At 38.3% G+C, this 22,999-nt stretch overlaps 1 protein-coding gene across 3 annotated transcripts in view; it reads right to left on the reverse strand.

Annotated features, from left to right (window-relative positions):
- RNF115 (ring finger protein 115) overlaps window positions 1-22,999 on the reverse strand; it is an 83,313-nt gene that overhangs the window by 44,430 nt on the left and 15,884 nt on the right. Inside the window, exons 1-4 of one of the 3 annotated variants that reach the window (XM_053214720.1) lie at window positions 12,091-12,149; window positions 11,261-11,359; window positions 9,548-9,661; window positions 8,476-8,533 (exon numbers count right to left, since the gene is read on the reverse strand). In XM_053214720.1, coding sequence (XP_053070695.1) covers window positions 8,476-8,533; window positions 9,548-9,573 — 84 coding nt within the window. In that variant the 5' untranslated portion in view covers window positions 9,574-9,661; window positions 11,261-11,359; window positions 12,091-12,149. Of the gene's footprint in view, window positions 1-8,475; window positions 8,534-9,547; window positions 9,662-11,176; window positions 11,229-11,260; window positions 11,360-12,090; window positions 12,150-22,999 lie in introns of those variants that run through there. The other 2 variants (XM_027051479.2, XM_015084231.3) reach the window with 2 other exon arrangements.

The raw sequence follows: 22,999 nt of genomic DNA on the forward strand, positions 1-22,999 counted from the left end.
AGTAGGCATTTATCCGAAGGATACAGAAGTGCTGTTTCGAAGGGGCACATGCACTCTAATGTTTATAGCAGCACTGTTGACAACAGCCAAAGTATGGAAAGAGCCTAAATGTCCATTGACTGATGACTGGATAAAGAAGATGTGGTATATATACACAATGGAATATTACTTGGCGATCAAAAATAATGAAATCTTGCCATTTACAACAACATGGATGGAACTAGAGTGTATTATGCTAAGCAAAATCAGTCAGAGAAAGACAAGTATCCTATGACTTCACTCATGTGCAATTTAAGATACAAAACAGATGAACAAAAGGGAAGGGAACCAAAAATAATATAAAAACAGAGAGGGAGATAAACCATAAGAGGCTCTTAAATATAGAGAACAAGCTGAGGGTTGCTGGAGGGGTGTTGGGTGGGGCGAATGGGCTAAAGGGGCAAAGGGGCATTAAGGAGGACACTTGTTGGGATGAGCACTGGGTGTTATATGTAAGTGATGAATCACCAAATTCTATTCCTGAAACCATTATTACAATATATTTGAAAGGCTATCCTTTTTCTCCTGAATTGCCTTTGTTCCTTTGTCAAAATCAGTTGTCCATAGTGTATGTCTGTTTCTAGACTCTGGATACTCTGTTCTTCTGATCTGTCTTCATGACAATACCACTGTCATGATTACTGTAGCTTTATAATAAATTCTGAAATCAGGTAGTATTGGTCCTCCAACTTTTTTCTTCTTTTTCAAAGAAGTTTTAGCTATTCTACATATTTGCATTTCCATGTGAATTTAGAATCTGCTTGTCAATTTTTTAAAAAAATACTTTTAATGTTTATTTTTGAGAGAGAGAGACAAAGACAGAGACAGAGCATGAGTGGGGGAGGGGCAGAGAGAGGGAGACACAGAATCCAAAGCAGGCTCCCAGGCTCTGAGCTGTCAGCACAGAGCCCGACACGGGGCTCGAACCCACATGCTGTGAGATCATGACCTGAGCTAAAGTTGGACACTTAACTGACTGAGCCACCCAGGCACCCCTTTGCTTGTCAATTCCCACAAAAAAGCTGACTGGGATCTTCACTAGAATTATACTGAATTATAAATGACATCCCAACAATATTAAGTTGACATGAGTGGTACATATTTCTCCACTGGTGTTCTTCAATTTCTCTAAGTAACATGTTATAGTTCTCCATGTTCAGATCTTAGACATCTTTCTGAAACTTAAAATATTTAATATTTGTATACAATAGTAAATTATTTTTTAACTTCAATTACCAACTATTGCTAATATGTAAAAATATATTTGATTTTTGTTTTTCTTATATCCTGCAACCTTGCTAAATCCACTACCTCTAACAAGGGCTTTCTTATAGATTCCATCAGGTTTCCAACATAAAAGACCATGTCAGTATGTCTTCACTTCCAATGTGGATGCCATTTATATGTGTGTGTGTATCTCTCTATCTATCTTATTACACTGGCTAGAACCTCCAAAACAACACTGAACACGGGTGATGAGGGAAGACATCCTGGTCTTGTTCCTGATCTTAGCTAGAAAACACTTTGTTTCACCATTAATTATGACGTTAGTTGTAGGATTTTATTAGATGCTCTTTGTCAGATTAAGGAAATTACCATCTATTTTAGTTTGCTGAGAGTTTTTATCAAAAATTAATGTTAGTGAGCATCTGGGTGGCCCAGTCGGTTGAGTGTCCAACTTTTGATTTTGGCTCAGATCATGATCTCACAGTTAATGGGATCAAGCCCCGCCTCGGGCTCCACCCTGATGGTGCAGAGCCCGCTTGGGTTTCTCCCTCTCTTCTCCTCTCCTCTCTTCTCCTCTCCTCTCTTCTCCTCTCTCTCTCTCTCTGCCCCTCCCCCACTCAGAAGCTTACTTTCTCTCAAAATAAATAAACATTTTTTAAAAACTGATGTTAGAGGGCGCCTGGGTGGCTCAGTCGGTTAAGCATCCGACTTCGGCTCAGGTCATGATCTCGCGGTCCGTGAGTTCAAGCCCTGCATCAGGCTCTGTGCTGACAGCTCAGAGCCTGGAGCCTGTTTCAAATTCTGTGTCTCCCTCTCTCTCTGACCCTCCCCCATTCATGCTGTCTCTCCCTGTCTCAAAAATAAATGAACGTTAAAAAAAAATTTTTTTTTAAAAAACTGATGTTAGATTTTGTCAAATGCTTTATTTGCATCCATTAAGATGACTGTATGATAGTCTTACTATGGTGAATTATGTTGATTTTCAAATGCTGAACTAACATTCAAATTATGAACTAACCTTGTATTCCTGAACTGAAATAAATCCCATTTGAGTATGATGTCTAATCCTTCTCATAGTGTTGGGTTCTATTTGCTAAAATTTTGTTTAGAATTTTCACATCTATGTTCATGTTCATGAGGGGATATGTCCATAGTTTTTCCCGACTCATGGTTTTTAAATATTAGAAACCTAAACTATATATTCATCCTGAGAAAGGTAGTAACTGTTATTAGCAAGTAGGCAAAGAAGTACAGGGATCTCACTTATCATGGAAATAAAGCTTCTACTTAGAAGTAAATGGAAGGATGAATAAAATTATTGCAAACCTCAAAGCTAAGAGGACAATTTAAAGACCTATACTTTAAAAGGTCTGTCTCTAGGAAATAGATTTGTTCAATAAATCAAGGAAAAATTAGAATAGTTTTTTTTTTAAGAATAAACAACAACAACAACAACAACAAAGAATAATAAACAGGGCATGTGGGTGACTCAGCTGGTTAAGCAAGGACCCTTGATTTCAGCTCAGGTCATGATCTCGTGGTTTGTGGGATCAAGCCTGCTGTCAGGCTTTGCACTGACAGCTCAGAGGCTGCTTGGGATTCTCTCTCTCCCTCTCTCTCTCTGCCCCTCCCCAACTTGTGCTCTCCCACATGCACACTCTCTCTCAAAAATAAGTAAACATTAAAAAAGAAGAAGAAGAAGAAACATTAGAATAATTACGAGGAGCAGTAATTACGAGGAGCAGAAAGAAAAGTAAAAAAAGTGTGCTCAACCTCAAATCAACTCAGGGGTGTGTGGAATATAAGGTTTAAAAGTAAATGGACGGGGCACCTGGGTGGCTCAGTCAGTTAAGTGTCCGACTTCAGCTCAGGTCATGATCTCACAGTTTGTGGGTTCGAGTCCCGCATCGGGCTCTGTGCTGACAGCTCAGAGCCTGGAGCCTGCTTGGGATTCTGCATCTCCCTCTCTCCCTGACCCTCCCCCACTCACACTCTGTCTCTCTTTCAAGAACAAACATTAAAAAAATAAAAAAATAAGTGAATGGAAATTTGGGGCACCTGGGTGTCTCCGCCAGTTGAATGTCCAACTCTTGGGTTTCGGCTCAGGTCATGATCTCATGGTTCATGGGATCAAACCCCACACTAGGCTTTGTGCTGACAGCATGGAGCTGCTTAGGATTCTCTCTCTTTCAAAATAAATAAACTTTTTTAAAAAATAGTAAATGGAGATTCAGAGGTTTGTAATACACTGGCTGGGCAAGAAAAAGGCCCTCAAAAAGAAATCTTAAGACTATGGTTGCAACCATGACAAATTCCTAAATTTTACTAAAATACAGAACTCAAATACTATTCATAAAGAAAAATTATGATGTACAATCCCCTATCCCCCAGTAATATAAACACTGTCATAAATAGTCTCTGGAAAGGCCCCTCCTCCCAAATGACTTTAAATTTACAGGCCATGGACTCTGGGCAACTGGCACACACTGAACAGAAAACTGGCAAGGCTGACACCAAGAATATGTTATTTTACCCTTCTTCCTTCAGTTACCATTAAGTTTGTAGTCTTTGCTTGACAACAGTGTTATGGGTGTGAACTGAGTAAGCACTGAATTATCGAAAGTTCTTTTTTGAACAACTGCTGAAAAGCTCAGGAGCTTTACTTGACATTTCCAAACCGACTGGATGTGAAGCAGGTACCATGAAATGAGCTTTACGTCTTCACACTAAAAAGTGAGACACATGGAAAGATCTGGTTGAATTAATTCAAACTTTAAGATTCAATCCAGGCTGCAACTGCTCAAGAACCCAAATTCTACTGGTCAAGTGAGTGCAAGCCCTCTGGCTGAGACTAAGCAAACAGGTAAAGGATGGTTAACCTGGAGAAGGATGGCTTAAAATCTTAACTCCTTTTTTACTAGGTTAAATCATTTAAAATTGCCATTTCTGTAGGTCAGAAATAGAATATCGACAATTTTATTTAGTTCAATGTAATTTAATTCTACACTGTTTTTTATTATTTCGGAGCCTTCTCCACAGGTCCCAAGAGCACACACAAAGAACATAAGTTGGTATTGGAGAGTCTTTCTTCATGGAGGTAAAAGCGAAACTTATCTCACATATCACTAATCTTCTCCCCCAGCTGCCACAGTCACTACTCCTACACCCCTGCTAATTTCAGGCTTAAGTTACTGAACCCAAAAGTGAAGAGGGAAGAATCAGATCTCCCATTTCCATCTCTGACCCCTTCACTCATCCTTCGTTATTCTTCTCTACCAGAGGAGTGATGTATCTTACTGGTGAGTGGCAAGAGCCTAACATTGGCTGATTCATTTTTCCAATGGATGGAGTTCACATTTTAGGACGCTATAAAAATGCAGAAGGAATGGTTCTGAATATGAATGCCTGTTCTGCAACCTCTAATTCTTAGGTTAGTCATCCTATGTAAACTAAGGATGTCGACTTGGCCATGGATCAATTATGTTCTCCAATATGGCTGAATAAGACTAAATTTTTATTTCCATCTGTCTGGCTTCTGTGGTTTATTTCTCAAGGTGTTCTAGACTCAGAGGTTAAGGGAAAAGATACAATCAATGATCAACCATCACATATAACCAGACATGTTTAACACAAGGTAATAGTTTAATAAATACAGGGTAGATGTGAGATAATATAATCTCAAAATATGTAATTCTTTTAACTACAAAGAGACAAAAAAGATTTTTGATGTGATCCTAAATAAATTTTAAAAAGCAGAAATACTCTGTGAATGCCTCTGAAAACAGTTATAAAGCATGCATATGAAAAATGTAAGATATTATGCAAAGAAATAAAGCTAAAATAAGGGGATGAGAACACAGGAGATTTTTTATTTTTTAAAAAATCTTCTTAATGTTATTATAGAATCTTTCGGTGCCTATGCCTCAAGATAAAACCTGAAAGGAAATGTATGGAAAAAAGGAGCTCTTGGAATAGCGGCACTCCAGATGTTTTTTAATATCTCTTAATTGTCGTTATAATGCCATATCATGTACCAAAAGAAATTTTATTCAAATAAATATAAATCAGAATACTCAGAGCACCCCACCCTCTTGTGTATACCTGGGAGTTCTGTTTCCAGGAAGCCATCTATCTTATTTTCTGCTAATCCGAGGCAGCAGTCACAGCCACTCTTGCACTGAAGTGATCTGTTTAGGTAAGCTGAGACTCTCAGATCAGATGTCTCACTGGTACCAGGTCATGGTCAGCTTTCAAGTAATCAATGAAACCCTCATGTAGCCATGGGCTCAATTCCCCAGGTTACCACCAGGAACCTCACTACGGCAATGTCCCTCCTCTCTCCAAACTGCTAGCAACATTTTTAGGTTCATTGTCCACTGACCTTCGCACAATACTCAAACAAAGCTCCCATTTAACTGGCAACCCTCCTCCCACCCTCACTCCATTTTTACCCTCTTTCTGTCTTCCCCACCCCAGATCCACTTAATTAAAAAAAAAAAAAAAAATCAATACCGACCTTGTTGAAAGTTTTGCTTGGACTAAGTCTCTTCTAATATATCTAGTATTTTAAGAAGTCAGCTATTAGTAAAGGCTAATTATAGAAAATAGCCTCTGTCTTTCTTTGTACAAGCAACTCTGGCTGAAGAAAAACAGAACAAAATTGAGCATAAGTTTTTGCTGAAATACCAACTAAAATCTGGAAAAGGAAAAAAAACTTTGGTTGCTATTTATAATTTTCTACGTTTTTTTATCCAGGGACAAGAGTATAAAACCCTACAATTTATGAATACTATTTTGAGATAATTTTTCTCACCTCATCGCTTTTTTAAATACCATCTACCCTGTTTTAACTTCTCTATGAAGGAATTTTACCTTCCTTCACTCATGCATGGTGGGCACATTGGCCTGCACATCTAGCATGTATTAATTCATTTAATCCCTGTGAGGTAGATGTTATCCCCAATTGACAGGCGAGGAAACGAGGCACTGAGAGACCCTAAGTAATTTTGCCCAGGTTACATACCAGCTCAACCCAGGATGAAGCTGAGGCAATCTTGTTCCAGACATACTACTATGTTGTCTGACCTTTCCTGCTAGAGACTGCAGCCCCCCAATCTCTCCCTTCTCCTGTGCTTGTTACATACACCCCACAATAAGCTTATCACACTCTGTATACTCTTTGTTTTCTTATTTGCTTCATATGTGTTTGTACTTGTTCCCCAACTAAATTATAAGTTCCTGGCAGGCAAGGCAACCATGACATTTGCTTCTTGCCCCTACTTCCAGCAGATTGCTATTTATAAAACATTCAATACATCCTTTTTAAGCTGATTGATTTAAATCCCTGGCAATTTCTATAACATTATAAAAAGAGATTTTTTTCTATTTTCTAAATTCAAAAAGGAGAAAACTGACATATTCAAGCATGATGACCAGAGAGTTCTACAGAGGGAAAGCTGGGCATAATCCTGCCCTTGCTACAACCCTAAGGGACATGAAGCCACGGGCTGTATGACTCAGCAAAATTACTTTAACACCTGAAGGATAGCTCATGCCATCAATGACAGATTTAGCATTACTAAAGTTAGGAATCTGACTACCTATATTTATTTTTCTTCTTAATGCATCTCCTCCTGGTGAGTCATATCTACAAAACTGACAGACTGAAGTTTTTCCATTTCCTAAGAGAACTAACATTTAAAGAAAATCAGATGAAGTTTCTTCAGCATATGTATAATCAGTAAGTGACAATCTGTGTTAGCAGGAATAGCACACACAGGGAAAAACATACTAAAATCAGAAAGGCTTCCAGGCCTGGCAAGCATACTAAATTTTAAATAATGTTTTTTAATCCATCAAAACAAGAAAATAAAAATGGGTGTTCAAAGACATGAAATGTTTTAAAGCACATGCTAATCAGCCCATGTACTAAGGCACTTCAGAGTTAACCAAAAACCTTAAGACTGGATATTAAGAAGTACACAGACCATAAGTAAAAGAAAATACCCTTAGTAAAACAGGACTTTTACTCAAACATTTCATCAAGCTTCTTGACTGTAATTCTACAACATAAAAATCTGGGGGACTACAGGTCTTAAGAGAAATTTCAGAGGAAAAAGGAGAGAAGCTTAGGGTTTTATGGGCTTCTTATTGAACACCAATTTTCCAATGCACGGCTAACAGCTTTAATTTACACACAAATAAATATCAAAAAATTGTGCTAGCTCTCTAATGCAGCTGAGCTATCTCTGGAAAAGGCTAATGTGATCCTGAAATACACACAAAAAATTCTGATTATGGGATTTAACTTTTTTTCTTTTAGCATCTGTTAGCTTTCTAAAGCCAACCAAGTTGTGTGGCAATAGAAGCAAAAGCAAACCGGTGTTTCTTGTAGGCTGAGACAGATGGTCTGTTCCTTATGCGCTACAGTCTCTAAATTATTAAAAACAAAGAGCCACTTACCTATACACTTAAAAATGGTTAAAATGATCAAAATAGGTTAAATAGGTAACACCACTTACCTGTACACTTAAAAATGGTTAAAATGATCAAAAGCAAACAAAAAAGGAATTTTAAGCCAATGAATAAAGTGAAAAAGAAAATTACTCTGAATTTAATGTAAAATGGTCTTCCAAGATGCAGACTAATGCGTTATTTTCAAATCACAGTTGTCCCCAAAAATATGGACACTACATTCTATAAAGAACTATAAATTAATTATAGGTCCACCTTGAGATCTGGAGGCAAGTAAATACAGTATTCTTCATCTGGCCCCCTAATTCCAATCACACCAAACCACCACGTTCATTAGAGGCAACCTCTAAAAAGCAGTACTTCTGTGTACAGTTGAAGATTGTGCCTCGTTGTGACTTCAATTACAACTCATTCTGCCTGCTCTTTACTGGGCTGTCACATCACCAAAGCAGAGTATACAGCACTGTTGTTTCACAAACAACACAGCTTTTTTTCTCACACCACCAGGTTTAAAACAGCACAGATGAAGGAGGTTACTCTCTCTTCATCAAGGTTTACCAAAAGTAACATGCCAAAGGCCGAACTACGAAAACACAAGTATCTTCCTGAGGGCTACTCTTGCACACATCTTTCTTATAGACTCGGATGTTCTGCTGCACTGGGAAGTGAAAATCCATCAAGATTTTAACACCTACCCACTCCCTACAGAATCCCTACAGCCAAAGGAAAACTTACCTCTGCAAAGTGTGTTGATGTGCTATTGTCTATCCGGCTGCTGCCACCACCTACAAAACTGAAGAGAAAAAGGAATGAGTACCGGTTCTATTCCTAGGAACGAGCTTCCCTCCCAGAAGCTAAATATAGAATGGTACAATGAGAACAAAGCCCAATAAGGAAAAATAACTCATCCCAACGTGACACCTACGAAGGAAATTATGAAGAACTGGCTTGTGGCTTAATCTATGAAAAACATTTTAACAAACTACAAAATCAAGCATAAATCAAGTGAAAAATTGAAAAGAGGGGCCACCACAGAGTGGGAAGAAGGACCCACAGCCAGCAATGCAATTCAAATTTGACCCAGCAAGAGAAGAAAAACATTTATTCTCAAAGAGGCAAAGAACTAAAACAAGATTCTCGAAACATTTCACTAAAAAATCATTCAACCACCAGATGAACACAACATGTAAGACTATTTGGGAATGATTAAATATAGTACTGCAAGGGGTCTGGTACGATATTTAGCACATTATAAAAGAACTCAATAAACATTTTTTCTCCTTCTGACAGTTTTCCCTATTCTTTGATTATCCTATACATCCTTCAGGGCCCATCTCAAATGCTACCTCCTTCATGAAGTCTTTTCTGAGCTCACCAACCAAACGAGGATCCTCCACACCCCTCTGCACTTTTTTGATTCTAAATTCTACCTTTTTTATAAATATCTAGTATTTGTCTCATCCATTTCTTATCCTTCCCTCCTCTCATAAATATAAATTCAGAGGGTAAAGACTGTATTAATACCACAAATATATGTAAAGTGTTTACTGTGTGTCAGACATTATACAGAGCACTCATCATTTTTGAAAACCTGAAACGCTGTATCTTATGTTGATAACTTGCAAATAAAAGTTGAGTTAAAATTGAATGTGGAAACAAAATAACTACTCCTAAAGATTAGGGAGAAATATCAGATCCCACTGGCCTATGAAATTTGCAAAAAAAAGAGAGAGCGGAAAATGGCCAACACTTTGTGGGGCAGAGAGGGATAGAAAGAATCAGAAGAACTGCTACATACCACTTTTACTTCAAGAGACACAAGCCTACAAACATGTACACACAGTCACTCCAATGATACAAGTCCACAAACTACAGTAGCTTTCAGTTTCAGAACGCCAATCTAGGCACTGAGCTCAGCTCACTGAGGAAACAAACACACCCTGGTTAGCCTAGAACCCAAAGTGAAAAAGTAAAGCTAATGCCATCCCCTATGCAGCCGTGCTCAGGCCTTATTCGCTAATTAGAAACCATTTAACACTTACATTTGTTTCAGAAGTTAAAAACACTTTTACAAAAACATTTCAAATGTAGAACAAGCCCAGAAATACTAGTACATTTATGCTAAATTACGTAAATAATTCAACTACCACCATCTACCCATTTTATTGCTCAAGCCTAGACAGGCCTCCAGGGCTCTTTCCTGCCTTTACTATCCGGTTTCAGAGATTCAAATATCCTTGGTAATTAAAGCTATCAACTCTATTTTTTTATAGTTCTGCCCCCTTGAAACTCCCTCAGCATTCCCTTTCCTTAAAATTCCTCCATATTTTAAGAGTGACAGGGCTAATCATAGAGAAGGGACAACCACATCTCCTGAGAAATGTTCTCACAAATGTTACAAATGCCCCTCTGACGAATGTCTAGTAGCATCTGGAGCCCATTATCCAGTACCCACACGTAAGGACCTCTTCTCATTAATTTTTACCATCCACTACTTACACTATAATTGCTAAGTATGCAAACCAGCAAATGTTTAGGAACTTCATAAAAGGGAATATCATGCTAGCTCTAAAATACTGATTCTGAGAAAAAGGTTTCTTCAACCATTTAAAACACTGATCTTTCAGGGGCACCTAGGTGGCTCAGTCAGTTAAGACTCTTGATCTCAGCTCAGATCATAACCATGATCTCACGGTTATAAGATGAAGCTCCACGTCCAGCTCAGCACATGGAGCCTACTTGGAATCCTCTCTCTCCCTCTCTGCCCCTCCCCTGCTTGCACGCACCAAGGCACACACTCTCTCAAAATAAACAAACATTTAAAGAATAAATAAGTAAAATACTGATCTTTTAAAAGACATAATCTTTACATCTGAGTATTTGCTACCAATAGCACTTGCACAAGATAACCTTTGACTTACAAAGGCACAAATAAAAGAATTAAGTCAAGTGAAAGCAGGATCCATCAAATTCATAGTTCCCTGCTAAAAAAAAGATTCATCCTGCAGTTGATCACCATCTGCACTTAGAACCATACTTTGTATACAGGGCTAAAGAAACCAAGGCTACTACTTAGAAAATTTAGAAAAAAAAAAAATAATAAGCCAATTAATTGCTTCCCAACAACCAATATGCTCCTTACTTAACACATGCACAGCATAAGTGTTTGCAGTAAGTATGTGATGCAATTTTAACAGCACAAATAAAAAGCTACCCCAAGTTAGCATGCCATTCACACAAAATTGCTACTTTCGCTGTCATGCTAATCTCCACAGGTTTAGAGCTAGTATTATGTTATTTAAAACCAAGGCTATTAGATCAACATGTAAGTGTTTGTACCAAACTTGATCTCATGCCATATACTGCCCCAAGAAGCTCCAGTTCATGTACACATATAATCGCCAATCGTTAATAAAGTTAAACTAATAGTACATACTGTAAAATGTGTAGTTTTTCCTGGTTGTGGAAGGGACCTTCAACTTTAGAGTCTGCCAACAGCAACAGTAAAGACATTATTTACTGCCATTAAAACCTCCAAAGTCACTCCAAGATTAAAAGAAGCTTCAAATTACAGGTTCTTTTTATCCAGTCAGTATTTCTTCATTTGTCCAGCCACTGTCTAACCACATAGCCACAAAAGAACAAATGTGCCATTATGTTTAGCCAAAAAAGGCCATCATCCTATCAACGCTATTCTTTTTATTTTTTACAGTTTTATTCATATTAACCAAGATGTACTATAAAATACTGTCACTCAGAAATAGTTTCTCTTTTTACAGGTTTTAGATCTTTAATAAGACCAATTTCAAGCATTACAAACCCAAGTATTAACATTACAGTGACAAGATGGCATAGGCTTGACGGCAATGATTTTAGTAAGAACAGGGAGCTAAGGCTTCCTCAAGGCAGACTAACAGCTTGGCTTCTCTGGCTGGAACAGCCTATTTACCTTATTAGATATCTTTGTCAGGAGTTGCTCCCCAGCCCACCAAAGAAACGTAATTCACCTGCAGGCAACAGAATGGCCACTAAAAACCACCCAATAATCTAAAGGAACACCAAAGTCTCAGAAAATAAATGAACACTTACCAGATTTACTCTGATACGGATATAGAGGTTTCCAAGGAATGCCACATACACACAATCTGAAACAGCGCCTCTCATCTCATCACATCCCAAATTTTCCCATTTTTATTACCCTTCCCCCTGCCACTTTTCCTCCCTCTTTCCCTCCCTCTCTCAGCAGAGTGTAAGTTATAAAACCAATTTCTTTCTATTCATTCAGTAGATGCTAAAAGAAAGTAATTTGGATAACTGAGTGCCTGATTTATTCATGAGCTTGTACAATACCTGGAATCATCTGTCACTTCTTCAATAAAGCCTGATTCACATCTGGGACAAATATATTCCTATAAAAGAAAGGAAGAAATAATAAAAGTCTTTCATTAGAAAGCCAAGTATGTCGTTTCAGAATAATATGCTGTACACACACTGAAGCTCTGAAATGTTACATGTACTTGCTGACTACAAGGACAGTTTTTTTTCTATCACACTCTGGCAAATAAAGAATTCCTTAAGAAATTTGCAGAATGTCTTCCTAAGAGGTTCCCCCTGAGAACTCTGAGAGGGAGAATGTCAGATTTTTTTTTTAATTTGGGCTGAATTTTTAAAAAACTGGAATCAATCCATGATCTAATATTCTCTTCAAATCTAATGAAAAATCTCCACTAAATATCAGAGCAGTAAGATTATAATATTGATAGGTACAAAAACTGCCATTTTTTTGCTATAAACATATAGGAGACACAAACTGAATCACAGTAGAAATCAACTGATAGACTAGAAATTCACAATGAAATTTTACAATATTTCTAATCTATTTTTTGACTACCAATAATTCCCAATAAAACTTAACATTCTCAGGTATTTAACAGAAATGTTAATTTATGGCCACCTTGGGTGGCTTACTCAGTTGAGTGTCTGACTCTTGATTTCAACTCAGGTTGTGATCTCATAGTTTGTGAGACTGAGCCCTGCATTGGGTTCATGCTGACAGTGCAGAGCCTGCTTGGGATTCTCTCTCTCCCTCTCTCTCTCTCTGCCCCTCTGGAGCGCGCACGCGCGCGCGCGCTCTCTCTCTCTCTCTCTCTCTCTCAAAATAAATAAATAAACATTAAAAAAAAAAAGAAGTGTTAATTCAAATAACTAGAACAATTCCATTAAATCAGCCTCTATTCCCTTTGGTACCTTGAATCTTTATTTTTTAAGGTTTTTATCTTTGAGAGACAGAGTGTGAGCAGGGGAGGGGCAGAGAGAGAGGGAGACACAGAATCTGAAGCAGGCTCCAGGCTCTGAGCTGTCAGCACAGAGCCCGACGTGGGGCTCGAACTCACAAACCGCAAGATCATGACCTGAGCTGAAGTCAGATGCTTAACCAACCACCCAGGCACCCTGAATCTTTCTTTTAAATAAATATCAAGCATTGATATTGATAACAAAGAATACACATTAGAGACTGTGTTATCATAGTTTTAAAAAATGTATTTTAACTCCCTATTAAAATAGATCTAGGAAAGACATTTTCAACTATTTTCTTGCTCCCTATATTTTCTAAACCTTAAATAAACTTTGTCTTATCAGAAAGTGACGTAAGCCATATTGGGTTACTCAAAGACAGAATGGCAATTCAAACACTAAAATGCTTTCTTAAAAGAGATATAAAGAAAAAAGACCAATCCCCTCCATCAAGGAAATTAGCTGGGTGAGGATACAATCTACCAACGAAACAGTAAAATTTAATAAAATAATTGCTATAATCAATGCACACTGGGAATATAAGGAAAGGCCAAAGTTTGCCTAAGAGAATCAGGAAGGCTTTCTCTAAAACAGAGACTTAAATTATTAGTCTGTTTGCTCCATGAAAAAGGAAATTATGAGCTTAGGATCATAACAACAGAGTATAACACACATGGAATTTGGGGGGGAGTGGTTGCCACAGGAGCATGGATAGGCAGGCAAGGGTAAGACTGTGGAAAACTTCAGATTAACTATGAACTTTAACCTGTGGATCAGAAGCTCTCACAGTTTTTTCTCGGCTACCCACATGAAGGATGAGAAACACTCACAACTGGCACACTGTAAACTACTCCAGAAATAAAATAATCTGGAAATCATATAAATCCCTAAGCCCCTCCCTCTACTCCTTCATCCTCCAACCTCCCAAGTAGCAGTAATTCTATCCCTTTGTCTCCCACTAAGAAAGTTTATCTGAGTGCAAATGAGATTGATTTCAGAAGGCTAACCTTAAATCTATTCTAAGGTCTAATGTTAAAAAGAAAGACAGGAATCAATTACGAGACACCTGGGTGGCTCAGTTGGTTGAGCATCTGACTTCAGCTCAGGTCACGATCTCACGGTTCGTCAGTTCAAGCCCCACGTTGGGCTCTCTGCTGTCAGCACAGAGCCGCCTCCAGATCCTCTGTCCTCCTTTCACTGCCCCTCCCCAGCTTGCACTTTCTCAAAAATAAACAAACATTAAAAAAAGGAATCAATCACAACCATAGTGCTGGCTCCTATGATTTCCTCCCTCTCCGCTCACTCATTCCCAATGTTTAAATATCTTCTGTATGGAACAATTCCCAAATGTGTATCTCCACCCCAGACCATGTTTCTGAACCCTCTTTCTTTCTTACACACACACCTGATGAGCTGGCACACCAGTCTGCTCATACTGGAAACCTGGGAGCCATTCCTGATACCTCCCTTTCCGCTATCTTCCAACATTCAACAATCAAATCCTGGCACTCCTAGTTTGAACACATTTCTCAAATCTGCTTCATGCCCCACTGCCACACTATCTTAAGCCAGGACTGGACCTAGACACAGAAATACCTTTCCTCTTAAGTGTCACAGCCTTTCCATATCTTCTGCATACTGAAGTCAGAATGATCTTTTTCTAAACATAAAAACAGCCACGTCATTTCCCAGCTTAATACCCTTTAACTATTTCCCAAAACACTTTGTATAAAATCAAACTCTTAAACATGACTTACAAGGCCACGATTCAGCTAGTTTCTATTCAACTGGCCCACATCACTTCAGGCTACTCTCCCTCCCTCAGTACATTCCAGCTACATGGGCCTTCTTTCATTTTTTCTGACTCATCAAGCTCGCCCTGCCTCTAAGCTTGCATATATACTGCATATATATATACGTATATATATACATAAACACTATATATGTACATACACATACATACATACACATACATACATATACATACATATATAAAAAACACTATTCCCCTAACTGTGTGCATGGCAAGGAACTTATAATTCTTTAGCCTTTTTTTTTTTTTTTTTCTTTTTCAGAGCAAGTTGGGATCCAATCTCTTTATTGTCAGGTTTTGTTTTTTGTTTTTTGGTTTTTTTCCAGAGCAAGTTGGGATCCAATCTCTTTATTGTCAGGGTTTTTTGTTTTTTTTTTCTTGCCTCCATTTTAGTATCATGTCAGAAAATCCTTCTTTCATCACCGAATCTAAAGTAGTTTCTTCTTATTCTTTTCTTTTTTAATTGAAGAACAATTGACATAAGATACTGTACTGGTTTCAAGGGTACAACATAGTAACTCAATTATTTATATACATTACAAAATGATCACAATAAGCATAGTTACCATCTGTCACCATACAGAGTTGTTACCATATTATTGACTATATTCCCTATGCTGTACTTTTCATCCCTGTGACTTATTTATTTTATAACTGTTAAGACTGTACCTCTTAATCCCCTTCACCTATTTCACCCATCTTCTGATCCCCTCTTATTATTATCCTCTACAGCACCTTTATTACTTTATAGCACTTATCAAAATTTGTAAGTATGTATTTTTAAATGTTTTTTTTAATGTCTATCTCCAGTAAACTTAAAGTTTCATAATGGCAGGGTGCAGATCACTTCTGATTACCTCTATATGCATAGAAGAGACAGGTGTTCAACAAATACTGATGACACACACCCCACAAATAAAAGTCAAAGTACCAGAATCTGATATAATCAGAGAATAGGTAGAGTAAAGTAAAGAATATAAGAGCTGAAAACTTAAGTTATGGTTGGACCATGAGATAGTGGAGGCTGAGGTTTCAGAGGTAGAACAGTTCTGGGTGATCACAAAATCCAAGATATAGCAATGGGAGTAGGTGGCTAAAGGGGAGTAGGGATGAAGGTCTTCAGAGTTAAAGGGTCATCTACATTGATACTAAACTTCCAAAATGATGTTAAGAGATGTTATGGAGAGAAAATAATTTCAAAAGGCAGATATCACAATTGGGAAGACAAAAAGACTGATGCAAGAATCATGCTGACTTAGAGCAGAGAAATATACAAGTCTTCTCATCATGATCCCAGGCACAGTTCTAGGAACCAGGCTGTCAGCCACCATAGCTCCTTTACAGAACAGGGACAAACGAAACTGACAAGTACTATGGTGTTCCTCCTATCACTAGGTACACCTTCCATTTACAGATAATCTAAATAATTCTATTTTGATTACAGGGATGAGAACCAAAACTCTTTCCAAATGCTCTGTAAATTATTCTTGATAAAAGTAGCTTGTTTTATAATTATAAAACAAACAAATACTCAGCCATGGATTCTCTCTCCTGCAATCAACATTAGAGGAGAACTTTTTGGAATTCATAAGCTTGTCATCCTCTAATTATCAAAGTAAAAAATGTACACTTGTCTCTTGCATACTTCAGTAGTCTGTTCTTAGAACAAAGGTCTGTTCTTAGAAAATTATCTTTCATTCTCTTGGAAGCCTGAAAACCCCAGTATAACATTCTAAAGATGTTATAGTTCAGTTTCTAGATTTTCTTTTTAAAGGCCTGATAGCACTCGACTTATACTACCGTTTTTCTTCTCAAGTGACTCTAGTCACATTTCCTGACTCCCAGCTACACCAAGGTGCCACTCCTTCACTCTAAGGACTAAAACGTTGTGGGGCACCTGGGTGGCTCAGTCGGTTGAGTGTCCAACTCTTGATTTTGGCTCTGGTCATGATCCCCTCTCGCATTGGGCTCTACACTGAGCATAGAGTCTGCTTAAAATTCTCTCTCTCTCTCTCTCTCTCTCTCTCTCTCCCCCTCCCTCCCTCCCTCTGCCCCCTGCCTTGCTTACACACACTCTCTCTAAAATAAAAAATATAAAAAACAACAACAAAAAGAAAAAATAAATAAAGACTCAAAGATTGTAACAATTGCTTCAAACTAATCTGGAGACATGATGTTGACGGAGGGTGGAGATGCATGAAATAAGATCGGCTTGACTTAATAATTATTAAAGCTGGGTACATGTGGGCTTCTTATACTATTATTTTATACTAGTATACTTCTTTTACTATTATTGATATGCTTAAAATTTTCCAAGATAAAGTTTTTTAAGTTATATCAGTCTGAGAAACATAGGTCAGGAAAATGGTAACCAAACCATGTACTAAACTGTGACCCAAAGTAAAAGTAGATTAGAAATAATCTATTAGCTAGAACAAACAATCCTAAAATTTGTATGGAACCAGAAAAGACCCCGAATAGCCAAAGCAATCTTGAAAAAGAAAACCAAAGCAGGAGGCATCACAATCCGAGACTTCAATATGTATTACAAAGCTAATCATCAAGATAGTATGTTACTAGCACAAAAACAGACCCTCAGATGGAACAGAATAGAGAGCCAAGAAATTGACCCACAAATGTATGGCCAACTAATCTTTGACAAAGCAGGAAAGAATATCCAACGGAATAAAGAAGTCTCTTCAGCAAATGGTGCTGGGAAAACTGGACACCGACATGCAGAAAAATGAACCTGGACCGCTTTCTTACACCATACACAAAAATAAACTCAAAATGGATGAAAGACCTAAATGTAAGACAGGAAGCCATCAAAATCCTCGAGGAGAAAGCAGGCAAAAACCTCTCTGACCTCAGCCGCAGCAACTTCTTACTCAACACATCTCTGGAGGCAAAGGAAACCAAAGCAAAAATGAACTATTGGGACCTCATCAAGATAAAAAGCTTCTGCAGAGCAAAGGAAACATTCAGCAAAACTAAAAGGCAACCAATGGGAGCGCCTGGGTGGCTCAGTTGGTTAAGCCTCAGACTTCAGATCAGGTCATGATCTCATGGTTCGTGGGTTCAAGCACTGTCTGGCTCTGTGCTGACAGCTCAGAGTGTGGAGCCTGCTTCGGATTCTGTGTCTCTCTCTCTGCCCCTCCCCCACTTGTGCTGTCTCTTTCTCTCTCTCTCTCAAAAAAACAAACATTAAAAAAAAATTTTAAGGCAACCAATGGAATGGGAGAAGATATTTGCAAATGACATATCAAATAAAGGGTTACTATCCAATATCTATAAAAAATTTATCAAAATCAACACCCAAAAAACAAATTATCCAGTAAGAAATGGGCAAAAAACATGAATAGGCAGTTTTCCAAAGAAGACATCCAGATGGCTAACAGACACATGAAAAAATGTTCAATCTCACTCATCATCAGGGAAATACAAATCAAAACCACAATGAGATACCACCTCACACCTGTCAGAATGGCTAAAATTAACAACTCAGGCAACAACAGATGTTGGCGAGGATGTGGAGAAAGAGGATCTCTTTTGCACTGCTGGTGGGAATGCAAACTGGTGCAGCCACTCTGGAAAACAGTATGGAGGTTCCTCAAAAAGGTAAAAATAGAACTACCCTACGACCCAGCAATTGCCCTACTGTGTATATAATGAAGGGATACAAGCGTGCTGTTTCAAAGGGGCACATGCACCCCAATGTTTATAGCAGTGCTATTGACAATAGCCAAAGTATGGAAAGAGCCCAAATGTCCATCAACAAATGTATGGATAAAGAAGACGTGGTATATATATACGATGGAATATTATTTGGAATCAAAAAGAATGAAATCTTGCCATTTGCAACAACATGGATGGAACTAGAGGGTATTATGCTAAGCGAAATAAGTCAGAGAAAGGCAAATATTGTATGACTTCATGCATATGTGGAATTTAAGATACAAAACTGATGAACTTAAGGGAAGGGAAACAAAAATAATATAAAAACAGGGAGGGGGACAAAACAGAAGAGACTCATATACAGAGAACAAACTGAGGGTTGCTGGTAAGGCTGTGGGTGGGGGGATGGGCTAAATAGGTAAGGGGCATTAAGGAAAACATTTTGTTGGGATGAGCACTGAGTGCTATACATAGGGGATGAATCACTGGAATCTACTCCTGAAATCATTATTACACTATATGCTAACTTGGATGTAAATTTAAAATAATTAATTTTTAAAAATAAAATAAGATAAAATTGGAACAAAAAACAAGAAATAATCTATTAGGCTGGAGAATTACAGGAGAAGAGTACTTATGTTTGTGAAACACCTATGATTTCTCTTAACCAATCTGTGAGGTGAATATTATTTTTATTTTACAGATAAAAACATGAAATAAGCTGTCTGTAGCAGATCTGACTTTCCAAACACAGTCCCAACAAAATCTCCCAATGCACATCACACTTTTCTGCAACGTGACCTTCTATTCCACCCCGTTTGAATTGGGGGGGGGGGGGCTTCTTTGACAGAATATTGGGCCAGTTCAAGAGAAAGCCATTAACTGCCTAACAGCTCCTGAGCAGCCACATATGTCCAGGCTACTCTGCTGGAGAGAGAGGCCATGTGGAGAATACAGAGACATCAGACAAGAATTGGACTGTAAAAGGAAAACAACAGCTTGGATATCCAGCCCAGGAGAGCCTTCGGATGGCTCCATCATAAGGCACTATTTGAACACAACTACATGAAAGATCCCAAGTGAGAACTGACCAGCTGAACTATGTAAATCCACAGAAACATAAAGAGATAATAAATTAGTGTGCTTAAGACACTGAATTCTGGGTGATTTGTTAGCCAGTAATAGAAAGCCTGAACACTGCGCAAGTGTTAAAAAAGAGCTGTGAATCCTGGTCTTTCTCTTATGTTCTTTTCATTACACATTGATTAACAATAACTATGCTTTTAGAGAAAGGAATAGAAACTATAATTTCCTGAGGACTGGATGGAAAAGTTTATAGCAAGGCCAAATGAGGCACTGGGAATTTCAGCAGCCATTCAGCCCCCTCCCTCTCCTATAAGGGAGCATTATCCTGATATATCAAACACACAATCCAAGGTCTGAAACCCTCAACCTTACAAACTCAGAAATCTAACAGACCAAGAGATCTGTCTCTTAGGAAAAAATTCACATAAGACAAATTCAGAGGCCATATACATAAAACCTGAAATGCCAACTTACTTAATTTCAATGACAAGAGAGTTATCAAGTGGCCCATTTACTTTTACTATCAACAGTCTTTCTCAACAAGCAAGTCAGCCTGAAAAGCCTCATGGCACAGAGGAAGGAGTTAAAATCAGAGACCTACATTTCAATCTCAGGGCTCTACTAATTAGATATACGGTATTGCGGAAGTCACATTACCTTTCTGAGACTCAATTTCCTCGTGTAAAATGGAGAGGCTTGCTTCACTGCTATATATTAGAAAGATTAAGATGTCTGCAAAATACCTAATTCAGTGACTGGCACATTAGATAGCAGACATTTAATAAATATAGCTATTATAATTATTAGAGATTATAATCTTGTGCTAAATAAGGAGAGAATCAGAGCACTAAGACCAGTGGATATATAGCTTGTGCCATCATGCTACAATAGCCTAATATACCCATCACCACTCTGAGCATAAACCAGATCCAAAATCAAGGACCTGGGATTCCCCTCCCCTTGGGCAGTTCCAGGAAGAGCACAGCTGATGTTTGCCTCTGACTTTCCTTTCTACCCTTTCACTGCTGACCTCCAATTCCCATACCTTCTTCTAAGAGACACACTGTTTCTCCTGACAGACTACATAATACAATTACTTGTCTATGTTGTTTTCTTAGTTACAATCACAGTTTAGTCTTCTCTATAATGAGATTACGAGACTGGATTTTAAGTGCTTACCTCTTGGGTCACTTCTAAAAATGGTTACTTTACATTTTAATTTTCCTAATTTGTTTTTCAGAAGTAATCTTAACTCTAATTTGGAGGAATACCGTGAATTAAGGTAAATTTGTAAAAAGTTCAAACGGGAACCAAACACAGTCTCTATCTCTATACTCCCTTGGCCTTAGTATCATCCTGATATATTCATATACTCAGACAGAGAGTTTTGAATTTTAAGCATAAGGGGTTTATGTTGGAAGAAAAGAGGAGGGGTAATGATGCCTGGGTGGCTGAGTCGGTTGAGTGTCCAACTCTTGACTTTGGCTCAGGTCATGATCCCAAGGCTGTGGGACTGAGCTCCACACCAGGCTCCACCCTGAGCGTGGAGCCTGCTTAAGATTCTTTGTCTCTTCCCCTTGCCCCCTCCCTTGCTTGCACATGCACACTCTCTCTATAAAATTAAATTAAATTAAAACAAAACAAAGCAAAAGGAAGGGGAAGCCAAGGTAATGATAAGCGTCCACTATACATCTGGCACTATGGAAATCTCTCTCCTCTGCTTCAACATTAATACATCAAATCATCACACAAACCCCACCAACCAAAATACTGCCAGCCTATATAGTTCCCACAGTCACAAAGTTTTATTAAAAAAAGTTCATTAGGTCATTTCTATCTTTTCATCTATAAAAGAGAAGTATAACAAACCTAATTACCCAGAATCATTGGAAATAGGAACCCAATGGTTTGTACCAAACTAAGCTGCTTTCTCCCTAGGGTCCAAAAGTTTATTGTATAAAACCCAAGTGAAGATACTCAGTAGCAGGTACACTTGAATAAACTGCTTAGATGTTCCACTGCCTGTTCCATCTAAAAATACCCACAAGCAGAAACATTTTTCACCATTAATAGTCTGAACCAGGAACAACTCCCTAAGTATAGCTTAGCCCTGAGGCTTACCCACTTAGAAGAACAGCCCAAGAGTGCACAAAGCACTTGAATACTGAATAGAAAAGGAAAGGGTGGTTTTAATTCATCATTTTCTTTTCCTTCTTGTATTTCAAGGGATCAATTACCAAAAAAATGTGAGGTTTTGGCAGGACAATGAGCTACAAGCCAATACTTATTTATATTAAATCCCATCTTGAATTAGTATCTAATATTTATTCAGAACATGAAATAGGAAGCCTTTCTATTTATTTTCTAATTCCCACAGCTTTGCTCTTCTACATGATCACTATCAGCATAGCATCTACTAAGTGGGTTTTGTTAAATTTTATCTAAAACAGAAGCCTATTTTCTGTCTTGTTTAACAGAATCAAAACGTAAGATCACAATATTTAGTCATATCCTCTTGTTCATATTCTCTTTGAGTATCACCTAGCAAATCTATTCAGAAACTCCTAACTCGAAGGATTAGGAACACAAACTGAAACACAGCATAGCTCCTAGGCCAGACCCACCACACCCAGAATTTCATGCCAGCTCACATCTACAGGTAAAAGACACTGCTTTTTTTTCTAGAGACCTTATCCATAAATCCCTTATGATTATTTCTTTTCAAACCAAGGTACACTTCCTCCCTTTTCAAAAGCATCAAGTGTACCCTAAAACAAAGACAACAGGGGCACCTTGGTGGTTGTCAGTTAAGCATCTGGTTTCCGCTCAGGTCATGACCTTGCAGTTCATGGGTTCAAGCCCCACATCGGGCTCTGTGCTGACAGCTCAGAGCCTAGAGCTTGGAGCCTGCTTCGGATTCTGTGTCTGCCTCTCTGCCTTCCTCTCTCAAAAAATGAATAAACATTAAAACACACACACACACACACACACACACACACACACACACACACACAGGGGCGCCTGGATGGCTTAGTAGCTTGAGCATCGACTTCGGCTCAGGTCATGATCTCATGGTTTGTGAGTTTGAGCCCCGCGTCGGGCTCTGTGCTGACAGCTTGGAGCCTGGAGCCTGCTTTGGATTCTGTGTCTCCCTCTCTCTCTCTGCCCCTCCCCCACTCATGCTGTCTCTGTCTCAAAAATAAGTAAGTATTAAAAAAATTTTAACAAAACACACACACACAGACAACAGAACTTTGGGGTTCTGTTTCCAATCCCATCATTACCTTCATGGTCTTCGTAAGACCTGTTTCTCCTTCTGTAAAACTAGAGCACAAATGCTATCCTCATTGACTTGTCTCCCCCACCTCTCCTTCAGGGAAACAAGAAAGT

The sequence above is a fragment of the Acinonyx jubatus genome, chromosome C1 (assembly GCF_027475565.1).
Source record: "Acinonyx jubatus isolate Ajub_Pintada_27869175 chromosome C1, VMU_Ajub_asm_v1.0, whole genome shotgun sequence".
NCBI classification, from domain to species: Eukaryota; Metazoa; Chordata; class Mammalia; order Carnivora; family Felidae; genus Acinonyx; species Acinonyx jubatus.